Source organism: Cebidichthys violaceus, unplaced genomic scaffold (genome assembly GCF_023349555.1).
Source record: "Cebidichthys violaceus isolate CVI_PGR_0920_01 unplaced genomic scaffold, fCebVio1.0.p SCAF_16, whole genome shotgun sequence".
NCBI classification, from domain to species: domain Eukaryota; kingdom Metazoa; phylum Chordata; class Actinopteri; order Perciformes; family Stichaeidae; genus Cebidichthys; species Cebidichthys violaceus.
In genome coordinates, this window is record NW_027176329.1 from 8208736 (window position 1) to 8233502 (window position 24767).

The 24767-nt window shown below is 43.3% G+C and overlaps 1 protein-coding gene across 1 annotated transcript; it reads left to right on the plus strand.

Annotated features, from left to right (window-relative positions):
• The first annotated feature begins 293 nt into the window (after window positions 1-293).
• hibadha (3-hydroxyisobutyrate dehydrogenase a) lies at window positions 294-21532 on the plus strand. The gene is made up of 8 exons (XM_068710992.1): window positions 294-409; window positions 2251-2411; window positions 2704-2813; window positions 2981-3102; window positions 13798-13931; window positions 14514-14590; window positions 19253-19409; window positions 20061-21532. The coding sequence occupies exons 1-8, from the start codon at window positions 340-342 to the stop codon at window positions 20217-20219; spliced, it is 990 nt and encodes a 329-aa protein (XP_068567093.1). The 5' UTR covers window positions 294-339; the 3' UTR covers window positions 20220-21532.
• The last annotated feature ends 3235 nt before the right edge of the window (window positions 21533-24767 follow it).

Here is a 24767-nt window from a genome sequence, read left to right on the forward strand (position 1 = left end):
GTGGAGATCCTCTGCAGTATATGCACTAGTGTGTGCCGACCATATAATGTCACAATATGTTGCAAAACAATATATATACAATGCACAGCTAGTTGAATTGTATTAAATGTATAGGTTTTACGTTTGTGTTAATTTAGAGTAGACACTGCACTCACAAATACGGCTAAAGGGCATTAGGTAAAAACCACAGGATGTCCCGCCTTTAGCCTCGTTCCCATTGGCTGCGGAAACTCGCCGAGAGCTGCGATTGGCTGGAACCGCAGTCAATCATAACATTTCAGTGGTCGCTTTCCTAGCTTGACAGCTGTCACTGTACGCCGAGGTCAAGGGGAAAGAAGCATGGCTGCGTTGTTTAGAGGGTCGCGAAATGTATTGTTACGGTGGACTAAGCATGTGGACTTTGCTTTCGGTAACGTATACATGTCTATGTTGTCTGTTTTCTTGTGCCGTCCCCCCCGTCCCCCCCCCCCCGTGTGTTGAGGGGAAACGGAAAGCGGAACAGTCTGTGCTCCAGCCTGTTAGCTATTAGCTTGTTAGCAATCTGAAGAAAGTATGGATACTTACTGCTCGTGCTAGTGAAGTGTAACAGTGGAGACACAATGTCCCCTGAGTTTGACCACCTGCTGCGTGGTGTTCACTCATGCAGTATGGTGGACAATGTGCTAAATGAGCATGATGACATGTGAAGCAATGGCCAGTAACAAGCTTATGTTAATTAACAGGGATGTCCTGAGATGGGTAGTAAGATCTGCACTGGGCTCTGAATGTGTTAGTCTACTTTAGGTGTTGCTATTGTCAGTGCAACAATTAGTTCGTCATCACACACATGAACTATCCTTTAGATTGTAACATTGCCACAACGCCCACTCTGTCCACACCTCCCTGCCCCTCCTACGATGCAACACAGCTATGTTTTGTAATGTGAATGTTCCTAAGATGCTGCTTTAAATCCAGGGAGCACTGACACGATATTACAGTTACTCTGGTCCTTTTTGTCATTGTACGTAATTCTCTTTTGTTAAAATAGTTAACAGCTACACAAATCATTTCTGTGAAGGACCTTCCCCGAAAAGGCCCAAATGCGGTACTTTTCTCTTTTCCCTTAAAAGCAGAGGTGGTTCTTGTCCAAGTCCTGCACAGCCAGTTTCAAAGTCCATCGCAAAGTAATGCCAGCAACCACTTCAAATAGGCTGATATATCTGTGTGAATACATAAAGTCATATTCATATTATATTAGAATAAATATATATTTATTTTAATAGATAGATAATAGACAAAACTGGTGGCCAAGTATGCTGCAATGGACTGAATAAGCACTTTAAGCTTTAACAGACAACTGAATTGTATAATCAGCTTTAAGTGTGGGAACAATGGACCTCATGCAAGAACATTTTCGTATTCTTATCTTTACTTTTTCCGTTCTGTGGGCTCATACGAGGTTGTCACGTCACATTCAAATGCTCCTAACTTCAGATAAATAGATAAATGACCAACGTAAACGTGATGAATGCCACCAAAAAAGAACGTAACGACAAACTATAGACTGCAATGTTACAAGACAGACAGAGCACAAAGGCTACATGTCCCTCTGGTAGATGTATTTGTCATTTTAGTCTTTATCGTCTTGAAGGAACTGTGAAAAATAATATTCCCGGAGTAATAGCAATCTGGTGTCTACTGTATAAGTTGAAGGGTTGGTTGAATTTAAGGTTGGGGCTTTCTGTTTGGGCTTCACTGTCCAGACCTAATCCTGTTGTTGTAGTCTGGCTGGTTCACTGCCAGAGTTTCCGCTCTGTTTAGTATCTGTTAACCTGGCTGGACCTTGACTGAGCCAGCAGTGTTTAATAACCTGGCCAGACTGCCCAAAAGCTGGTCGTAAGTTCCAACAGAAATATTTTCTTTGTTGTCACTGATTCTGATGAGAGCATTTCCTTTTGGAAAGCAGTTCAGTTGCTTATCGCTGCCGTTTAGGTTTAGCCATAGCGTTAAGTTTTTCATATCACTACTCATAGTGGAAAGTAGTCCTGCCTTCATTTCATGTCAGGCACTTTGAATCCCCTCTGTGTTACATAAAGGTACCTTGCATTTTATATTATTATTATTATTATTATTATTATTATTATTATTATTATTATTAGGTAAGCAGAATCAAGCGCATTTCTTACATTGAGGATTGTAACGTGCTTGTATTGCTCTGAATAACAAGTCTCCTCACACCTCTGAAGGCATCTTTGTTGTCTCGTCCCTCAGTGTCAACGCGATCAATGGCCTCAAAAACACCAGTGGGGTTTGTTGGTCTGGGAAACATGGGCACCCCCATGGCCAGAAACCTGCTAAGGAACGGTTATCCTGTTATCGCCACTGATGCCTTCCCTGAGTCCTGCAAGGAGCTGCAGGACATCGGTGCCCAGGTAACACATCAGTCAGTAACCTATCACATATGGACGTTTCAACATTTAATAGATTGTAAATAATATATAACATGTCAAGTTTGACATTAAACAGGCCAAGTCGGCCAAGATTACACACAGGCTTTTATCACCCATTCATTAAAACTCAGCACAGTTTCTTTAGGATAGATACTCAAAGAAAAGGTGCCTCTGAACTGACACTTTGTTATAAAAAAAGAGCTATAATGAATCCCATTTGTTCATGAAGACGTTTTATTGTGTTGTTGATGGGATGATATTGTGCAATATTCAGGTCGTAGACTCTCCCGCAGAGGTGGCAGAGAAGGCAGACCGCATCCTCACAATGCTGCCCTCCAGTCCCAACGTCATTGAAGTCTACACAGGCCCGAATGGCATCCTCAAGTAAGTCAACTTTACTGTCACAGGCTCCATTTGTGACATTCATGCACCCCGAACCTACCTCTTTAAAAACGCTAAGAAAGGAACGGCACAATTGCAGCGTGTTTAATGAACAATTTTATTATTTTATGCACTGTACATGAAGTGTTAATGCTTTTTGCCCTCTTCAGGAAGGTGAAGAAGGGAACCCTGTTGATTGACTCCTCCACCATCGACCCTGCTGTCTCAAGAGAGATGGCATTGGCTGCAGAGAAGATGGGTGCAGTGTTCATGGATGCTCCGGTGTCAGGAGGTAACGTGCACCTTTTTCAGTTGCTGTCATCAAAGTCCATCTCGGCATATTTGGTTTTGTTATTTTCCGTGTCGCTTGTCCATTGTAATTTGATGTTTGAAAATATCGCAGGCTTCATTTCTCTCTTTAAGACCATTACCAATGGTCGGGCATTATAAAAGGAATTGAGAGTAGGTGTATAGGTGACGGTATCAAAAGTAGAATCAGATTGCTAAGTTTGTTCATTTGAGAATACCACTGACTGTGTTAGGCCTCTGACCCCTCAGCCTCACTTTTGAACTATCTTACACTCTTTTGTATATCTAAACTATGAACCCATGTGTTAGTGCTAGGACATGGGTTGTAATTATTGAGCGGGCCAGCCAGTAGGTGCCCTCTTGAGGTTTTATTGCTGCGTTTGACCGGGGGTCTTAAAGGCAAGGTGAAGGTTTGAAGTCCTCATTATGTTGGTGCTGTCTGCTCGTGACGGCTCCTTGACACAGCACAGGATCACCAGTCGTCCTTAATGGGCTGAGCCGCGGCGGAGAATCCCGTGTCAGAGCTTTTCATGTTGATGGAGCCGTAATGGCGGGTATCCCATGTTAGTGCCTTTCATGTCAGATAAAGAGTCATAAAGAGGAGAGAATCTGCCCTCACATGGAGTGCAGGAGAGGAAAAGAGGGAGATAAGACATGAAGGAGACACATCGCAGTAAAGCTGTCCATCTCTCTCTTTCTCTCTCTTTCTCTCTCACACACACACACACACACACACACACACACACACACACACACACACACACTATTCGTTCAGGTATGCAGCTACATTCTGGCACTCCTGCACATTTGACTACAAACTCTGATCATTTGTTATTTGCTTTTTGTTGCACGATCTTTGATTCATGAACAACACACACTGCGGCTCCCGCCCTAACCCAGACAAACACAGACTTGGCCCACACGTGCATGTTTACCAGCTGGCGTCTGCAGAACAGACCGAGATCAGTTAAACCTGTTACTCTCCCTCAACACGCACGCACGCACACACACGCACACACACATGCACGCACGCACACACACACACACACACACACACACACACACACACACACACACACTGTTTACATACGACGTTGCACAGTGTGTGCGCAGTCCTCTGTGAAGGTTCTTCCTCTCCTGTCACTTAAGTAAGCCTCTTTTACTAGCCTGAGATGACCAATGATTTACCTGCTACCTCTGGCCTCTGCAACTATAGCTCTGCAGACACTCTTCTTTCTCTCACACACACACACACACACACACACACACACACACACACACACACACACACATGCATACAGCCTGCATGCACGTGCCCACCCATGTCACCTCGAGACATCCACAAGTCATATCCATACATGCATACAGCTAAGTGTGGCGAAGATTCTCAGCAGAAAAGTACACATTTTTTGAGAATCTGTTATAATTATGTAAATTATGAAGCAAAAGTACCAAACATTCACTAAAGTTCTGTTTATTATAATTGTGAATGGAAAATCTTTTTCGCCGATGGTGTCACCCCGATAAGCTTTGCTAAACTTGTGAGACATACAGGTCGTGAATGAGTATTTCAGCATGTGGCAACTTCATGGGAAATGGCCTGTATCCCTACAGCCCCACATTTCCACTTCCCACATCTCTGGGTAGGACATGAGGTTACATGCTCTGTTCCAACCAGGAGATGGCACCCTCCCCAAATAGTGTGTGTGTGTGTGTGTGTGTGTGTGTGTGTGTGTGTGTGTGTGTGTGTGTGTGTGTGTGTGTGTGTGTGTGTGTGTGTGTGTGTGTGTGTGTGTGTGTGTGTGTGTGTGTGTGTGTGTGTGTGTGTGTGTGTGTGTGTGTGTGTGTGTGTGTGTGTGTGTGTGTGACAGCAGCAGCTCAGCTCTGCAACCAATAGTCTCAATGGTTCTCTTATTAATACTGTATGTCCATGAATGAAACACTATACAACATAAAGGTGATAGAAATTACTTCAATGCTCAATTTTAGTTTTTAAATAACAGCTGGCATCGTCTCAGACAGATCACAGAGACACAATAATAAAAAAAAAAAAATGTATACATTTTATTAACATTCATCATATCTGTTGGATACACTTGAATATATTGAGGTAAGTGAAGGCATTGTCCAATCAATGTATCTAGTTCACTGAGGATAACAATACACTCTCCCGTTCTCAATCTTAAACGGTTGCAGAGAGAGTCTGCTCTTTTGTGTGGTTTCAGCATTTGTTGTTGTTTTACATTTAGATTTCTCTTTTGAGATAAAATGAATCCTATCGTGTATGTGGTGGCGTATTTTACACAGAAATGTGTGTGTGTGTGTGTTGTGTGCGTCACTAGAGGTTTGGCAGCCTACCCTGGGATCTGAATAGCGGAGTCATAACCCTTTTTGAGTCATCAAAAAAAAACGTTCACTTTCTTCTCATGGGCATCGTGCTGGCTTTCATTCTTGCAATTTGACCAGTGTCTCGGCTTTAACACACACACACACACACACACACACACACACACACACACACACACACACACACACACACACACACACACACACGCGCGCATTCACAAATACAGAGTTGAGAACACTTTGCTGCATAGACACAGTTATATTAGCTTAGACACTGGTTTCTCAGGCATGCTAACATTTGCTCACACACACACACACACACACACACACACACACACTTCTACCACTGTCTGGTGTCATTAAACGCGTCCGCATGCAAAGTTGACCCACAACAAAACAAGCTCTGATGTCACAGGCCCAGGGTGTTGGCACCGTGATGGCAAAAATAGGAGGTCTGGCTAACAAGCGGTAGGGTCGTTAGCAGTAATTACCCAGAATGCCTGTGTTTGTGTCTGTGTGCCCATGGTGGGCTGCCACATTGCTAACGGACGATGGCTTTTAAATAAAAAAGGCCCTAAAAGCCTTTCATTGTGTTTTTTCCCAGCGCTGGGAAAGTCTGCTATCGGTGCAAATGAAAGCAAGAAGGAGCTGAGCTGTTGTGGGACCATGGGCACTCTGGCTAATGTTACTTGTTTGCGAGGTCTTATAATCCTCAGCTAACTACCTCTTTAGGCTAAGTCTCAACACCGCTCTAATCATATCCGTACCACATCAACTGAAGCCTGAGTGCTGCAGTGTGTCATTTGCCGACAGTTTGAACGTCATCCTCCAGCCTGTAGGAGCTTGTTCAAACCAACGCTGGCACCAGTTCGTTCGTCAATCAACGCTGCCAATCCACATCTTTTCTCCCTCGAGGCACACAGGACCTCAGACTTGAGATAAATTTAGAAAGCCATTATTAGTTTTTAGTTCACTGCTTGCCCAAAGCTGTATAGTTTTAACATTTGAGCATTGAAAAGCTCATCCTTGAAGGTTTGTCCATCATTTTGTGAGCAACCGTGATCTGATTTGATGCTGCACACAACGTGAGTTTGCGAACAGTGAAAAGGAAGGTAGTTACTTTGCTGAGAAGTTGGAGGTGTCACCTTTTATCTCTTCATCCAATAGCTCACTCTATCTGCTTCTTCACAGATAGCGATCAGTGTGGAACTCACTGACAAACGCATTGCATTTCCTGTGACTGACTGCTTCATATTAATAGTCAACTAGTCTTTTACCAGTTACATGCTTTTAATGTGACGCTGCAGCAATAGGAAATGTTGGGTCTGAATTAAAAGGAACTTTTTATGGGAATGTTGTCACAGACCCCCACTTATAATATTACAAATGTATAAATATTGCAATACTTTTATCAGTGTGCCATTGGCTCAATCACCATTGTGTTACCTCATTTGGCGATAGTGACTGAACAGACATTTATTTAAGATTTATTACTTTAAAAACAGGAAATCTTTTACCAAGGAATTATTTTGTTCCCGAATAAGTCGCAAAATTAAATCACAAACTATTAACTAGGGCTGCTACTAACAATTAAAATGTCCCAATTTGCTGAAGTCTGAGGTGATGTTGCTGAGTTGTTTGTTATCAATTAGTTCTTTAAATATTTAGTTATTAATAGTTCTTGTCATCAGGACTGAAATGACCCCCCTTGTTCACTCATTCACTGTTCCCTACTTAATAAACCTTTATGTTGATGCTCTACTGAGCAGTAAATTGAGATTTTCTTTCATTCTTAAATGAAAGAAAAAATAAAGCAAGTCTAGTGGACTTATTAACAAATACACAGAACAGTCTGACTTGTGTGTGTACAACCTGCCACTGGTATGTGTGGAGAGGAAGGCTCAGAAGAGCCCCGAGGGCAGTTTAGTGAAGGTTAGCGATGATTCTCTGACACCGGGTTCAGGAATCGGGTTGGATGGGCAGGGGGTGGTGCTGTCGCAGTCTGTCAAGTTGATGGCTCACCAGTACTAGAGAGCGTCAGTGGTCCAAAGACTAGATTAGCATAACAAGCCTCTCACTGACGGGTTCTGGTGACATAGAGTGAATGGGGAGGGAGGGTGTAGGGCGGTATAGAGTGACCAGGCATGGTGATGAAGGAGGGGTGGTGACGGAGGGGGGGACTCCAGCCTATGCTCCAGATGGGGGTAGACCCACGGCAGCTGGGGACTGGCTCCCACATCTCTGCTCGTATGTCATCTGGTGTGTGTGTGTGTGTGTGTGTGTGTGTGTGTGTGTGTGTGTGTGTGTGTGTGTGTGTGTGTGTGTGTGTGTGTGTGTGTGTGCGTGCGTGCGTGTCTGCAGACACATAGTAAGCTGGCGTATGAGCCTGACAAAAAGTCTGTCAAATGTAGCCCAAACGTCACACACTGCATGTCACTCACCTAAAACTGAATTAGCATTCTGTCTGTATGAAGGTCAGTTTCTGCACCTCGTGTGTGTGTGTGTGTGTGTGTGTGTGTGTGTGTGTGTGTGTGTGTGTGTGTGTGTGTGTGTGTGTGTGTGTGTGTGTGTGTGTGTGTGTGTGTGTGTGTGTGTGTGTGTGTGTGTGTGTGTGTGTGGAGTTCATGTGTGTGTCTCAGCCTAATTGGGGATCATTATTAACTTGCTTCTTCTTAGATGAGTCTCATTGGGCCGGAGGAGAGGATTGATTGTGGACCTTTCCTACTCCCTCCATCCTGTGTCATCTACCATTGACCAGCCTCTCCCTTACGGACTAGAGCGGTTACTGATGATGATGGTGATCATCATGATGATGATGAGGGCTGGCCTGGTCAATGGACAGGCATTGCAAACTAAACCCTTAAGGCTTGTTGTAACATTTATGTCCAAAGAAACTATGTCGACGCTCTCAACTGAATTAAATCTTCTTCCGCTCTGGAAGAAGTTTTTTCCCAAAAACTTTCTCCAGTCGATGTTCTCATGGAGTGTTTGTGAGCAGGATCAGTTCTCATGGCTCCACGCTCGTTAACTGAAACCGATTAAAGAGTCTGTTTTTAACATAACGGAGGAGCATTAGCAAAGTTGGCAGATAAACCGTTTAAAGTGTACTGATTCTTTTTATTTATTTTTTTATGTGAATTTAGTAAACGCACACCCTCTTTCTGTTTCATGCGTTCGCTCGGTATCCGTTACCCTTTTTACGGGGACTTTTTTTTTTTTTTTTTAATTTGTTTGAGAAAAAGATCTGCTCTGGGGTGTAATTATAATGGTGGACCACATGAGGCTGCGTTGTTGCCCTGTAAACAATCTACCCCCATTGGCTTACACTGCAAGCAGTCAACTCCCATTGACTCAAGGCTGTTAGAGTATTAGGTGTGAAGGCTCTTTTCTGTCTGAAAGATTGTCAGCCGAGCCAAAACTTGACATTTGCATGTACTTAAAAACATGTAGTATATTGCCAAAGCCAGAGTTTGTTTGCAGGAGCTCCATTTGGACTTGAAGGTGTGACACAAAATCAGGCATACCCCTAAAATCTCTCCTGTTGTTCATGAAGTAAGAACAGTTACATTATCCTTTAGGAAATGGGGTGTTTGGAAGAGTCCTAATGATATAATAGGTTTTTACTCAAAGTGTTTTTCTGTATACTCTCTGGGAGAAAAAAAGCTGGGTTGTGGCTCATTGTCAAATGCGTCATTCATTACCAAACTCTGGGAACATCCCTTTTTGTGTGCGACTGTGTGTGTGCGACTGTGTGTGTTGTTTGCGTAGCCTCATAGTCACAAATGTACTTTAATTTAAATCCACCACCAATAAAAAGTGCCTACTGGTTTACATGCGGCTCGTAACTCCAAGACACGGCCTCAGAAGCTCCAACTGACGTCTTATTGGCTGCCGGCTCTGGGATCTGCACCTGTCCCTATTACACACACACACACACACACACACACACACACACACACACACACACACACACACACACACACAATGATACTGCATGCACATGTACACAGACATTCACACTTACTTTGCACATATACACACCACTTCAAAAAAAGAGCCCACGTTTGAAAGGTTATGAGTCTGTCATGAATTGCTTTGGTTGATTCTTTTGTGTGTGTAATGAAAGAAGTGCTAATGAATTGAGTGTTCACTACAAACAGGCCAAACCAAAGTTGTTCCTCTGATCTTCCTTTGCCTTCACACAACCAGTCTCTGCCTCTCATGTTCATGGTGGATGCTTGTCGTCGCAACCTGCTGCCGAGCATCTGTCCTGACGGTGCCTGATTGCCTGCTTTTTAACTTGAACCTTGTTAATAGAGGAGATCGGATGAAGGAGATGTCTGTGTGTGTGTGTGTGTGTGTGTGTGTGTGTCTTTAATTGAGTGGAAGTTAACTTGCTCGGGCCACACACACAACTACAGATGCACACTCACAGACACAGATATACGCTGTGTCGCCTCTCCATTCATCATACAACATATTGTAGGAGCCACTTTCATTCTCCCAACCCTTTCACTCTGCACAGTAAAATCCACAGAGTGGCTCATTAATAGTCCAGCCAGCTTCAGCATGCTCTGACAATAATTGTGTTTAGGGCTGAAGGAGGTGGGCACCCACTACTTGACGACCCAAAACTTGTGGCCTGGAGCTGGATGACAGAAAGTGACCAAGGAGAGAGGTGGTTCTTTCCCAAGGGAATTATTTCCCGAGAAAGGATTGCCTGCTAGACATTACAGTTTGTCTTCATCCTGAATCTCTTTTTTTTTTTTTTTTTTTCCTGAAAGAGGTGGCAGTATGTGCTGTCTTTACTCTGGTAAAAGTATATACTATAGTTATTAAGAAGTATTTGGTGTGGCATTATATACATAACTTTGTCCCTTATGGAAGTTTTCTTAGTATTTCCATCCCTCCTCTCCTCTTTCCTCTCCATCTCTGAACCCTGTATCTTCTATCATAGGTGCCCCCCCACCCCTTACACACACACACACACACACACACACACACACACACACACACACACACACACACACACACACACACATTCACACACATTGTCTCCCCCCCTAGGGGGCGTTGTGTAGTTGTGCAGCGCTAACGATCCAGGACTGTCACTCCCGCTGGGATGGATGAGCCGGCGGGCCCGGCGCTCAGGAAGCCTCATTAGGATTCCTCTTTAATCCGTCTCTGACAGGACCAGTCCGAGAACGGGATGTCCCCTCTCTCTCTCTCACACACACACACACACACACACACACACACACACACACACACACACACACACACACCACACACGCATATGCGTGCTAGAAGTGTACACACTACATAGACATTATGAGTTGCACAACACACGCAAACACAAATGCACAATGAACAGACTCACTGGCACCCCCAACACACACACACACACACACACACACACACATTGTTATGCTAATGTTGTGTTATTCTTCCACCAACAAGGATCTTCCATCATCCCGGTGTCACTACCTATAGAAATCCACTACAGATCATAAGAGCTTATTATGGGTGATTAGTTAATTTGAGGGAGGGAGAGTTGTGAGGGGGGAATGCTGGGAGGTAGAAAGAGAAAGATCGTTTTCCTCTCTACATCTCTCTCTCCCCTGTTCTCTCTCTCTCTCTCTCTCTCTCTCTCTCTCTCTCGTCTTGCTCTTCTTCTTCCTCCCTCTTATTCTTTCTCTCCTTAGTGAGATATATTGATCAGCACGTTGACTGTGTTATCAATAATCTCCTCTTTAGTCGTCCGCGAGCAGTGATCTCCCCTAATGAACCAGCACAGTTGTCACACTGCTCTCTCTGTGTTTGTGTGTTTGTTTTTGTCTGTGAAAGAGAAGCTCAGCCTGAGGCCAGGAAACTACTGAATGAGATGGAAGAAATCAGAAGTGATAGGATGAGTCAAACTTTTACAACCAATGTGAAGGAACACTCTAATTGAGTTATTGTTTATCTATTGTTTTCCTCAAAATGATGTTGGCTTTGTCAAGTAAAAGTTTTCTGACTACTTCAGCACTGTGTATTACACAGACAGTACACGGGATTGTGATCAAGCTATTTGGTCAAACAGACGATACAATCTCCGAGCTATTCTGCCACTAAATAAAAAAGTAATTATATGAAACTAAACTAGACTCAAAGAGATTAAAAAAGAAAATACGAAGTGACAAGAAAGGAGCTGAATCCAACATGTCCATGCTCTCTGAACCATATGTGTGTGTGATTGGTGTGTGTGGCGGCCGTATGCTGAGCGTGTGTTTGCCGTGGTCCATAGGCAGCTGCCGCAGCGTGGGCTTTGGGCTTCATTATGTGGCCCTAATGACCTGCTGACAGCTCAACACTGACACTCACACAACACACACACACACACGCATATACAGTGTGGTGGTACAGGCACCATCATACACTTGACAAAAGAACAGCCAATTAAATAAGGGGGAGGGTGAAAAGAGAAGTATATTTCTGTTTATCAGTCATAAATATACAGTAAGTCTCCTCCTATCCCCCGCTGCAGTGAAGTCTGATAATGTGATTTCAGCTGTTTTGTCCCCAGTAATTCCCTTTTTAATTATTAACACTGACATTATTAGGCTTTCACTATTAAGAGGCCTTTCATTAGAGCCAGACGACACCCTAAAGAGACATTTGAACTCTCTCTCCCTCCCTTTCTCTTTCTTCCTTTCCTTTTTTTTTTAAAGAACTGAAAAGTCTGTTACTTTGCATGCACGACCACAGCCTTTTGACTTCTACATTACCTTTCTAAGTATAGTGTGTGAGGTCAGCATTATATATTTTTTTTTTATTTAGTTAACCCATATTTAACCAGTTAAGAGCTGTTGAGAACAATCTCTTTTACAAGGGCGACCAGGCAGAGACAGCAGCATTAAACCAGAATAACCACAAGAAAGAATGGAGGAAATACAGTAACGTGTCAAACATACCTACGGTAACAAGAACCAACGGATTCATTTACTATTGTACTTATAAGAGCTTTGAAATTAGGCAGAGAGACGATTCTCTCAGACTACCACTACCGTTGGATGTTTGTGAAATAACAGTGCAGATGTTTGATGTGTGGCGACTGTCGCTCAGTAGTAGAGCGGGTCATCCTTGTGGGTATGAATGGCACCTTGCACGGGTGTGAATGACGTGTAAATAGCGCTTTGAGTGGTCGTAGGGCTAGAAAAGCACTGGACGAGTCCCTTTACCATTTACCGTGATGAGAGTTCACCCAGAATGGCTTTAAGAATGGTTTGAGTAAAGAGTACAATTATGAGTGAGGACTTTACAATTTGTAACAAACCTCAGTGCACTGTGATTTGTATTATCTAGCTAACAACATGCAGATGCATTCATACAGAACAGATCACTGTACTCAAGAACCGGTAGAATTGTAGCAGAGATCAGTCTTCTTCTGGCCTCAAAGGAGAAACGTTTATTTTTCTCAGATTTCATTGTGTTAACGTTTGGGGCTAATCAGTGAAACATTAAAGGGACATTGCAGAGGAGACTCAGGCCGGCTGGGTCCAACCCAAGAGCTGAAAAGGGGTTGCTTCTGTATTAAGGACCCTGTGGAGTGGGCGGGGGGTGAGGTTGCCTCCCACAACATGGCACGCTCCTTAAGCCATCAGGCATGGGGAGGGACGCCTAATTGAACATGATAAAGTGTAAAGTTAATTACCCCTCACGCCTGTCACCGATGCCCCCATGAGGGGGGGCTGGCCTCAGGCACAGCTGTTGGGGTGTGTGTGTGTGTGTGTGTGTGTGTGTGTGTGTGTGTGTGTGTGTGTGTGTGTGTGTGTGTGTGTGTGTGTGTGTGTGTGTGTGTGAGTGTGAGTGTGTGAGACAGAGAGAGAGAGCAAGGGTGACAGGACAAAAGGCAAGGGCTCCCACGAGGGTTGTGCAGAAGATGATGGCAACAATCGGCTTTTAAAGATACCTCTGTCCCTCTGGTGCACCACTACTTAACACGCCTGTCCCACTATGAGTCCAACACACACACACACACACAGAGTAAAGTGCACAGCTGACCTTTTAGACACCGTTGGTAGTGTTGAAACAGTGGTTGATATATTATGTTCTTTTGTGTGGCAAATCCATATATTTTAGTTGGACACACCTGTTTACTTGTGCTCAGTTACAATATGATTTGTCTGCAGTCAAATGTAACTCACTCTTCAACCTTGTATACATTTTGCAGTGTGTGTGCAGGGACTAGGGATGGATTTGTTGAATGTGTGTGTACTATCGACTCAAGCACAGTGTGTGTTCACCTCAGTTAACCCTCAACACTGAGTCTGAACATGTGTTTTGTGTTTAGGTGTCGGCGCTGCCAGCATGGCCAAACTGACCTTCATGGTGGGTGGAGTGGAGGAGGAATACAACGCTGCGCAAGAGCTGCTCACTTGCATGGGAGCGAATGTTGTCTACTGTGGACAGGTTGGCACTGGACAGGTAAAGACGCAAGCATGCAAAACACACACGCACACACACTCTGAATATATGGCATAAACTGCATCTTCGCTCACATACTCAAAATGTCACTGATTTCAGTAACTTAAACACATACTGTATGTCTCTGTATAATTTATAATCATCCATTCAGAGAAACTCATCAGAATTTATAAACATTCTACTAAAATGTGTATGAAATTGATTCTGTCTGCAATCTATTCTAGATCATATAAAATCAAACCCACATTTTTCTATTTTTAATGGAAACTCACAGAGATCTTCAACTTTAGATTTTGCTTCACAGACGGCTCTGAAACATAAAGAACATCCTGAATATTAAACTGAAACTTGTTTTAAAGTAAATAAATCGTACAATATAAAGATGTTGCCTAACTAAGTTAAATATCTCCTCAGGGAGCCACTGTTGAGACATATTCACGAGTCTGTTCTAAAGCTGGATCATTAGGATTTATGTCTCATGTACCTTTTTAAATGTATCCATATTATGTGTTGTCTTGCAAACCTCCTCATATACACACATAGTAAAATGGCCTTTTCTGCTTTCTTGTCAATCTTCTCTAGGCAGCGAAGATCTGCAACAACATGCTCCTGGCCATCGGGATGATTGGGACCGCAGAGACCATGAACCTTGGCATCAGGTATTGTCAGCCAGTGCTGCATTAAGCTGCTTCATACCTGTTATCCTGAAGGGAAACGTGAGGATGAAACACGGAAAAGGTTAATGTAGCTGTAACAGTTAGTGGTAGAGCACAGAAATTATGACACAGGGAAACCTGTGAGTGGGCTATTAAAAGTAGATGTATCTAACTTAAACGTATACCAAGCTAGCCTTTAAATGGAATATGAACTAGTAATCACAATATGTTGTTTACATGCAGATGTGGCCCAGCGAGGTGTAATTATATATATTTTTTAAATAGCTGTTCTGTAGATCCAAACGAGGTTCCTTTTTCTTTGTTGAGGGATGTTGAGCAGCAGACTTTTCCCTGAGTCAACAAATGAAGACATTTTGTTGCAATCACCGTGAACTTACAAGTGGCACGTTTGAGGCTTCTACATTTAGCCACACATGAATTTGGCTTCGACCTAGCCCTTAGATATAGCCGTCACTATAAAAACAATTACTATACCAGTGATATGGCTGTAACTGTGGCAGTAATTTGCTACTTCTGTGTGTGTGTGTGTGTGTGTGTGTGTGTGTGTGTGTGTGTGTGTGTGTGTGTGTGTGTGTGTGTGTGTGTGTGTGTGTGTGTGTGTGTGTGGTTTATGGAAGTGCAAAGGGGTCAGCCCAGCCCCAAGTCAGGAGCCGCCTCTGCTGGAGAGAGATGGATGAGGGGGTGGAGCCACAGACTCTGATTTACATCTGCTGATTGAGCTCTCACCAGTATCCTGTCATAACCCTGTCACTGAACACTGCCTAGAAACCCCATCGTTCATCATGGCACAAAGGCTGAGAATTATGGGACATGAAGTTTTTTTTCTCTCTCCAAAACATTTTGATATGACCTGAAATATCTGGCTCACCGAAGGATTCGAGAACAAGCATCTTAACAGCCAAGTCTCATTATAGTGCAGATTTCCTTAAAAATCCCCCTTTTTTGTGAGGTGAGGAAATTCGGCCTACACATCAGTTATTCCACACATGAATGAATTTACCTGAGCCATCACATTAGTTTTTCACCTTTTAGAAGTGTGAATTTATGATCTACTTTATTTATACATATCCCTGTCAATAATAGACTGTTTCCTCTGTTCATCGTGATACTATTATGGGTTTTTATGGGTTTTGCAACATAAATGGTGTGTGCACCCAGCTGGGGGGTGTGTGTGTGTGCGTGTGTGCGCGTGTGCATGTGCGCGAATTGCTCTTCTCACAGTGCAGCTGTGTTAGTGCTGCTGATTTATCTGTGCTGAGACAGAGGAGGAAAATTGGCATGAGCAGTCGCACATAAATCCCCCCACAAGGCCTCTGAAATATGGAGGCATTAAGGGAGCAACACAGATTTACACATTGCCACACTGTCTCTGTTACACGCACACGCACCCACACACACACACACACACACACACACACACACACACACACACACTTGGACACACAGATTTACATCCACAGACACTGAAGACAGCAGTTTTCTACCAAACTACAACAGCTTCTGCTCACTGTGCACATCATTATAACATATGCCTATGAAAAAAGGATAAGAACACTAACTACTGCATCCCTTCACTTTGAATGTGAATTATTTTTTTTACATGCAAAACTGACCCATTTTCAGTTTTGATTGTGTGTGTGTGTGTGTGTGTGTGTGTGTGTGTGTGTGTGTGTGTGTGTGTGTGTGTGTGTGTGTGTGTTTCCATATGTCCCCCCCCTCCCTTTTTACTAACCAATCTCTGGGGCTTTATTATAGGGTTTGACAAAGACTGTCATCGTTTAGAGAGAGCCCACACCCGTAAATCTCCCATGCTGCATTGCGGCCCATCCTCTTATGCAGAAAGGGCGCTCTCTTAGGCGTATGTGTACAGACACACTCGCACATGACACAGTCCGACACAAAGGAGACTGAGCACTCACAGCCAATTTACAGGAAAACGGCAATAACATTTTATCATGCTGGACTTGGGCCTGATAGAGCTACCCTTTCTTCAAATAAGTGTATGTGTGTGTTTCACCTTACCTGTACACACACAGACACTTACACACACAGACACACACACACACACACACACACACAGCTCTGTTCGTGGAGCTAATTTGTTGATCTCAGATGGAAGCTCGGGCCGTCTCCAACAGAGCGTGGCGTTCTCTTAGAGCAAGGAATGGCCACGCATGACAATTATGAGCACACATACACACACCCACGCACACACCCTGCCTGTCTGCCGTCCTTGCTTTCCCTCTCTTTCGAGTTTTCTTCCCCATCCCTATTTTGCTGTACCGCCTCATTTTATTCTTTTCTTTTAATCCCTTCATTTCTCCTCTGCCTGCTGTAATTTCTGCACGCAGCCGACCAGTCAGTGGAAGAGGGAGATGAGAAGCTGCAGACAGTAGCAGCAGTGATTTTAATGATGCACATGAAGATGAAAAGAGAGGAGAGAGGCGACTGGCCCAAGAAGGGATATGAGGCTTTAACGGCTTACAGTTCACCTTGCACGCCTGTGTACCTGCACTCATTCATGCATACAAACATGCATGTCTCGAGTAGGAACACACATATTTGTTCCTTTTTATAAGGAGAATAGGCAAATCGAAGGACACAACACCCAACCCTATGTGCTGAGAGACGTAAAAAGATTTGCCACAACAAACATGAACGCAGACACACATCTCTCCTCCCTTAAATGAATTGTGAGCATATGTTCCGATGGCGATTAAAGTTGGGTGATAAACGCGCTTGTTGCCTCTATAAATGGGATAGTAAAGGCGTGTGCGTGTGTGTGTGTGTGTGTGTGTGTGTGTGTGTGTGTGTGTGTGTGTGTGTGTGTGTGTGTGTGCTCGTTAGCTCTTTAATGTAATAATAAATGGGGAACGGGTTGGGCTTCATCTCCTGTGGCATCAAACAAGGACGAGAAGCTTATCTCAATGAACTCCACCTGCTAGAGCACATAAACACCTTCCCCTACCTTCATCTTCATCCCGCTCACCCTCACATTTCTTTAATGTGCAGTGGCATCGCACAGCAACACGTTCGTATCTTTGTGTTTTTATCCATGTCAATCTTGTTAAAGCGTGACATGTCCTCTTCTCCACGCAAATTACCGCAGGCGAGGAACAACACCACTGCGTCAGCTAATAACCACGGCAATGCGTGAGTGGTTGTGTGGTTGTGTGGTTGTGTGTGTGTGTGTGTGTGTGTGTGTGTGTGTGAGATGGGAGCAGGAGGGGAACTTCATTGATTTATCGTTAACAGAGGACAACAGCTCCCCGTCAGCGTCTCTGGTCGCTATAACAAACGATCTGCGCGCTCGGACGCGCTTTATTGTAGCTCAGCCAGTAACCTTTTCAGCTGCTGACCCAGAACGCAGGGAGGGGCCTGCCTGCCTGTGTGTGCGGAGAGATGGGGGGTTTGTGTGCGATGTCAAACATATGTCCCCCAGAGTCCTCAGACAGGGAGGTGTCAGCAGGGAAGACGAGGGGGAGGAAGAAGAGAAGAGGCGGAGGAGGAGAGGAGAAGCAGGATGGCGAGGGATGCTTTCAGACGTAAACTAAAGAAGCCATCATGAGCGAGACTGTCATTAAAAAATTGCGAGTGAAAACACATGTTTACAAACACAAGCATGCACGCACACAAGCGCCACTTATGCCACATTTCCAAAACAGTTTGTTAAAAAAAAGTGCGGACACAAAAGAGGTGAAGGGTAAGGGAGGAGGGAGAGACATGGAGAGAGTGTAAACGCAATTCACATTCTTAATTAGTTAGCAGACAGCTAATAAAAATGGTGGTAGTAATGGCAGAATGAGAGCCAGGTGGAGGGAGGGAGGGAGGGAGGGAGGGAGGCTGCTGGCCTTAAGGACCTATGATGGTTTAATAGTCATATTGAGAGCAGAATAGAGTTACAGGCCTGTAAGTAACAGTGAAGTGAGGCAGCCAGGGCTTGATGTGGTCCGCTTTACACTGGCCTTTAAACCGTTAATATACCAAAGCTGCACTACACAGACGTTGTAGTTACACCCTCTGTACTGTAATGGTTGGCACTTTGTTTCACTCTCTGTTCCTGTCTGTCTTTTTTTCTTTTTGCCTCTTCTTGTCGTAGTCCTCTTGCATATGAAAGTGGGTTGTTGCAAAAATGGGGCAGCAGGAGTAAGAGCGAGTGACAGCGAGGTTTATTGCTCCCCTGTGCTGCTTAACCACTTCTCCTCCTCCTCCACTTTCTTTTTTCATGAAAGAGGGATGATGAGCGATAGATGTGCTCTTAAACATCAATACTGCATTAGCCAGCATTACAAAGCCTTCAGCCATTAACATTGAGGAATGGTCACAGCCTAGCATAAGGTTCAATTGGGGTCACTACAAGCACCAGCCGCCCCACACCCATCTTTCTCCATGTTCCTCTTTTTGCTCTGTGTTGAAAATAAATTCCGCAATCGGCGATCTTATATCCCCTCTGTCCCATGTCCTCACTGTTTCATAATTCCTCTTTCCTATTCTAACGCTACCAACAGTTTTCACCTTTTTCTCACAACCTCATCCTCAGTCGTCAGTGTGGCAGTATTCTGTTTTATGCCAATGATTTACCCATGAATTCCCCTGTTGCCAAGTAAGAAGGAGATACTGATCTTTTTCTTCTTCTTTTCCCAGACTGGGTTTGGACCCCAAGCTGCTGGCAAAGATCCTCAACATGTCCTCAGGTCGTTGCTGGTCCAGCGACACGTATAATCCAGCCCCCGGCGTCATGGAGGGAGTCCCCTCAGCCAACAACTACCAGGGCGGCTTTGGAACCACACTAATGGCCAAGGTACAACCTGCTCCATGTCCTTGTGTCACTTTTTTTGAATGATCCTTTTTACTTGGATTAATCTCTTGACTGGCTATTTTTGCTTAATTGATGGTGTTTTTTGTTACTGTTTAGTCTATAAATAGCAACAAATGCACGTGCACAGCCCAAGCTGACATCAAAGTGCTTGTTTAGTCCTTCCAACAATCCAAACTTGATTCACAATCCAAAACGAAATAAAACAGAGAAAAGAAGCAAATCATCCCATTTGGTACTTTCCCCAGGATAAATGACCTGATTAATCATTTATCAAAGTTGTTGCCATTTCATTTTCTGCTACTACTATTACTCTTTCTCTTTTCTTTGTCTCTCCACCCTGCAATTTACTTTGTCTCAATTTTTTACTGTTCTTTTGTGTCTGTGTGATACTCCTCTTCACAACCCATCTGTGACTTACGCTGTTTCACTTAATTGTACCGTCACTGCATTAGCTCCTCTGTATGGGTCAGTTTGCATCCGTGTATTATTTGGTGAATCTGGGTGTCTAGTAATAGACTTGCACTGTGTGCTTCTATCACTTTTATCAGCCTTTAGATATACAAAAATAGATTATCACGTTAGTCCAACTATCTGACACCCTGCCTCACTTTCTCTCTGTGTCTGTGTTTCTAGGATCTCGGTTTGGCTCAAAACACTGCGACCAACACTAAGACACCCATCCCTTTGGGTTCCCTCGCCCACCAGATCTTCAGAGTCATGTGCTCCCGCGGCTACGCTAACAAGGACTTCTCATCCGTCTTCCAATTCCTACGTGAGGAGGAAGGACAGTGAATGGAGGAGGAGCACAGTTGACTGCGACGTTACCATACATAAACACACACACACACACACATATATACGCATACACGCCCACACATGCACACACACATACACCCCAGTGCCCCTTATCCCACTATGCTCAGGAGAGACTAAGGCCATGCCCTCAGGCACAGATCTGTGGTCCAATTAACATACTGTATGTCGGCACATGTTCCCTCATAGCCTTAGCTGAATCATATTTTCAATTCACGGCTCTCCCTCTGCATGGGGGGAAATGCTAAAACTGACCTTAGATCAGTATCTAGAGACAAAGCAACTCTCTTCCCACTCTGGAATGAGAGGCCAGAGTGGAAAATGAGAGGTAGGAAGAGGCACTGCTGGTTTATATGTACCGATGCAAAATATTATGTGGTTTTCCAAGATGATTGATAAGTAATAACTGCATGATGGTTAAAAGTTTAAGTATGCTTTTGTTGGGTTTGTGCTTTTTGCCTGTTACCCAAATGACTCTAACCTGTCCCTGTTCAATGAAAGGACAGAAAAGAAAACACAAGCTACAGAGAGGATTCACACAGCGGTGGGGATTTCATTGAGGAGACAGTGCAAGAGAGTGCAGAGTTTAGGTTACCCTTCTTTCTGCTGGAGAAAATATTCACAGCACTACATGTAAGGTGACCCAAACCAGTCACACCGTGGGCTCAAAGTTCACTTGTTTTGTTATATTTGTCTGTTTTAGGGAGAAAAGTGACATTCAAGTGTTCATTCATGTTGCCAGCATACATACTTTCATTCACTCACTGGACCGACCACTCATTAGAATACTATGATTATATATCTGGTTATTTTTGCACTGTGCGCATCGCAGTGCGATGTGCCGGGCCATTTTGATACAGTTACAGAATCTCTTTGAACTTACCTGTCTTCTCTGATGTCTACATCTGCTTATCGAGCCACTGGAGTATTATTTTGTGACCAACACTGTTTGAATTTTATACTGTTCACTACAAACGTTTGTTCTCATTCTCTAGCACTTTCTGTTGCCCATTTTGACTTTAATTAAAGTCCATCCTCACACATTTCTCCTCTCTCTCCGTCTCCGTCTCTCTCAACTTGTACGACGTGTGTAAGCGAGGAACGTTTCCTCCCGCCTCTGAACAAATGTACATAATGTATAATACATATTGTTGCATAGTGTTGAAGAGAAATCTAAATGGACTGTCACTTTTTTGTAGTAAAATGCATTAATAGTGTCTACAGGTTGTGTTTGCTCTGTAAAACAGATCCTCAGTCACACTGTAGCCTAAAAATAAAAGATGTTCCGTGTATTTGGTCTTTGTCTGGTTTTGTTAGATAAGTAGCACTTTTTGTGATGAGGTGCTGATCACTGTAATCAGACTTAGAAGTAGGGAAAAAGGCGTCGCACACTCTGTTTCAATATGCAAATCTACTAATCTTTTGACGTTTTGGCCCTCAGGCCTTTCTCAAGATCAACAATGAGAAGACACGAGCACTGATTTGTTATGTAGACCACGCCCAAGTTACATATCTGATGGTGATGACACAATCATGTTCCACCATAGGGGTGAGAAAAAAAACACCAGCTCTAAATCTAACCAATGAGTGCATTTTTACATTTTGAAATATAAATGTTATTTAGTTTGTTTGACTGTAGCTCACTGAATGCCACGTTTTTTTTATCACCCCTATAGTGGAACATGACATTAAACATCGTCACAATTAAAAAGTAAATATGGAGCCAGATTGTGGGACACATTTTTCTTGCTTTCAGCATCTGCATGCTAACATGCTCACAATGACAATGCGGACATGCTGATGCTTGTACTGTTAGCATGTTAAGTACAGCTAAGGCTGTCAGAAGTTTTGCAAGTATTTGGTCATAATAAAAGGTATTGATGACATTTTGCTATAAAAAGTAATTATCAAGTGATTACCTTGAGAGGGGCATGCCTCTCTGTAACATATTTCATCCAATAGTTGTTGAGATATTTCACTCAAAACCACTGATGTGATACAGACATTCTGGGAACATGAATGAAATAAATTTGGTACCAATTCATCCACTAGATGTTGAGATATTTCTGGTGAACTCTTACCTGCTGGTGCACTCAACCAATCTTTTGTCATTAACTTGAAAACACAAAACATTTAAGCTTCATTCATTTCAAGTCAATTCAACTTAAAATAAATAACTTGGTGCATGTCTCCGTTTGACATGACGTCTTTTGACTTGAAACAAGTTGAATGAACAAACTGCTGAGAGTTAACTCATGAAATGAAGTTTCCAAAGACTTCCCAGCATGCATTGTTTGAGAGTTATATCTCCCCATAGACCCTTCTTTTTTGTAGTTTGAATAAAGCAGACATGAGGAAAAAATAAGTAAAGGTTGTTTCTTATCACAATACTGAAATCAGTGAGAACCACCAGAAAGTGAGAAAATGCAAATGGAAAGCAAATCAGACTGCAAAATTCAATTTACTTACCTTAGTTGGTTTTACATTCTCACAATTCATGAGATGACTTTAAACTAATTATTAAATTTTAGTTCCATGGACACACATTTTTAAGGCAGCAGGCGAACTAACGTTTTAAAGTTGAACCGCTTTGAAACTTTTGACAGTGAAAAGTGAGGGGGATCATCAAAGTCATCATGATTTATCCTCTGGAAACCATGAATATCATAAACAAATGGCATAGCTACCCATCACATAGTTGCAAAGACATGCCACTAAAAAACAAAAATGTCAACCTGCTAGTGAAACAGGAAAATTCTGGGCATCACAAAAGCCAGTAGGATTGAATGAAATGTCTGTACAACATTTAATGGCAATCCATCCAATAGTTGTTGAGTCTGTGGACCAACTGACAGACTGACAAACCAAAATTGCTTGTCATAAATTAGTCTTCATATTTTAGTCATACATTTACCTTTACAGCTTATTTTCTCACTTTTGAGATCATAGAAAACATTTACTTTCATTGAACTTAATGCTATTCGGAAAGTTAACATGTGTTATATCCATCCTTTAAGGGGTATCCCTCTGTGGTTCCTCTCTCTGAAGATTCTTCAGTTTTTTGTGAGAAAGTTTTTATTTGTGAAGTTTTTCCATAATTGGATCACGGGTCTAGGGATAGACGATGTCATACAGATTGTGAATCCCCTCAGGGACAACCAAAGTTGACTTGATTACATAACAGGTAAGGCGACCAACAGGACAATAACACTAAACAGGCTACTGTGCAATCATTTGCTCTTTCACCATGTGTGTACAAACCTTGGTCACCTGGGTCCAAGTTTAAGATGCTGCAACAGTCTTATTTAACGCGGAGTCTGCTAATATCCTGCTCTTCAGTGGTCTGTTGTTCCATTGTTTCTCCAAAGCTCTTAAGCAGGCGCTCATATAGCGCTTAACGTCAGTCGGGGAGAAATAGCAGCACTAATCTCAGAATGATGCCCTTATTTCCATCATTACAATGAAATGAGGGGGAAAAAACAAATGCGGTTTTGTTTTATTTCACTCTTTTTTTCTGAGGGCTGGTGTTTCTTCGCGACATTTTATGGAGCTTCTGTCGTCTAAGTGGCAGCCACAGTCGTAGCAGACTGTGGTGGGCCGTTGGTGGCAGGGGTTGTGTCGTGGGCTTGTGAGTCACTCTGTTATTGTTCCTTTGGAAGTATGCACTTGCCTCGGCTGTGTGCTTTGAAGATTATCTTCATCTCAAAATAAAAGAGAGCTACGTCTAGGTTTACATCAAGAAGCCATTGATATAACATATCTCTTCCCATGTCCCTTGTGAAGCAGGATTCGGTATCAATCAGCCTCCAACACCCTCTTGACCTTTGCAGACAATAGACTCTGGTCTTCCTGAGGTCTAGCTGAAGCAGAGCTACGCCTCTGAATTAGGCAGCGTAGTTGATTCATATTTGGGTGTTTTAATTTGCCTGTGTTTTATAGCGTGCTGCTGAGCCGGCGGTTTCCTCATTAAAGGACACATGAAAGCAGGCTGTAAAGGAGCCTTGGTGAAACCGGCCTGCGCTGACGTCTGAAGGGGACACGAGCGACCGAAGGACCGACCGAGTCCCGAGCCAGCTGGTCTGAGCCGGAGGGCCTCGCCCTCTCAGCCAGGCAGCCAGTGGTGGGCCACCAGACACACCACACTGAATTGTGTCCTCACCAGGATACGACACCAGTCTGATGTGTCAGCAGGAGTTCATGCGAGACTTGTGTTTGTAATGTGGGATTGGAACAATAGTCCAGTCTGAGCTGAGATATATATATATATATATGGTATAATACTTGTTCAAGCATCATGCAACTTTTCTGCTGATACTATTAGGACACTCACATGAACTTGAGCTTAACTTGTCTTGAAATTATACTTATGTATACATTATACACAGATGATCAAGTTCCTATTTCTGCTGGTGTGTTCTTTGAAGTTAATCACCCTCCTGGTAACCATCCCCTCTCTCGCTGCCATTTAGAGAATAAAACATCCTGGCTCTGAGAGTTGCTGCTGTGATAGATACCTGAGGCAACAGC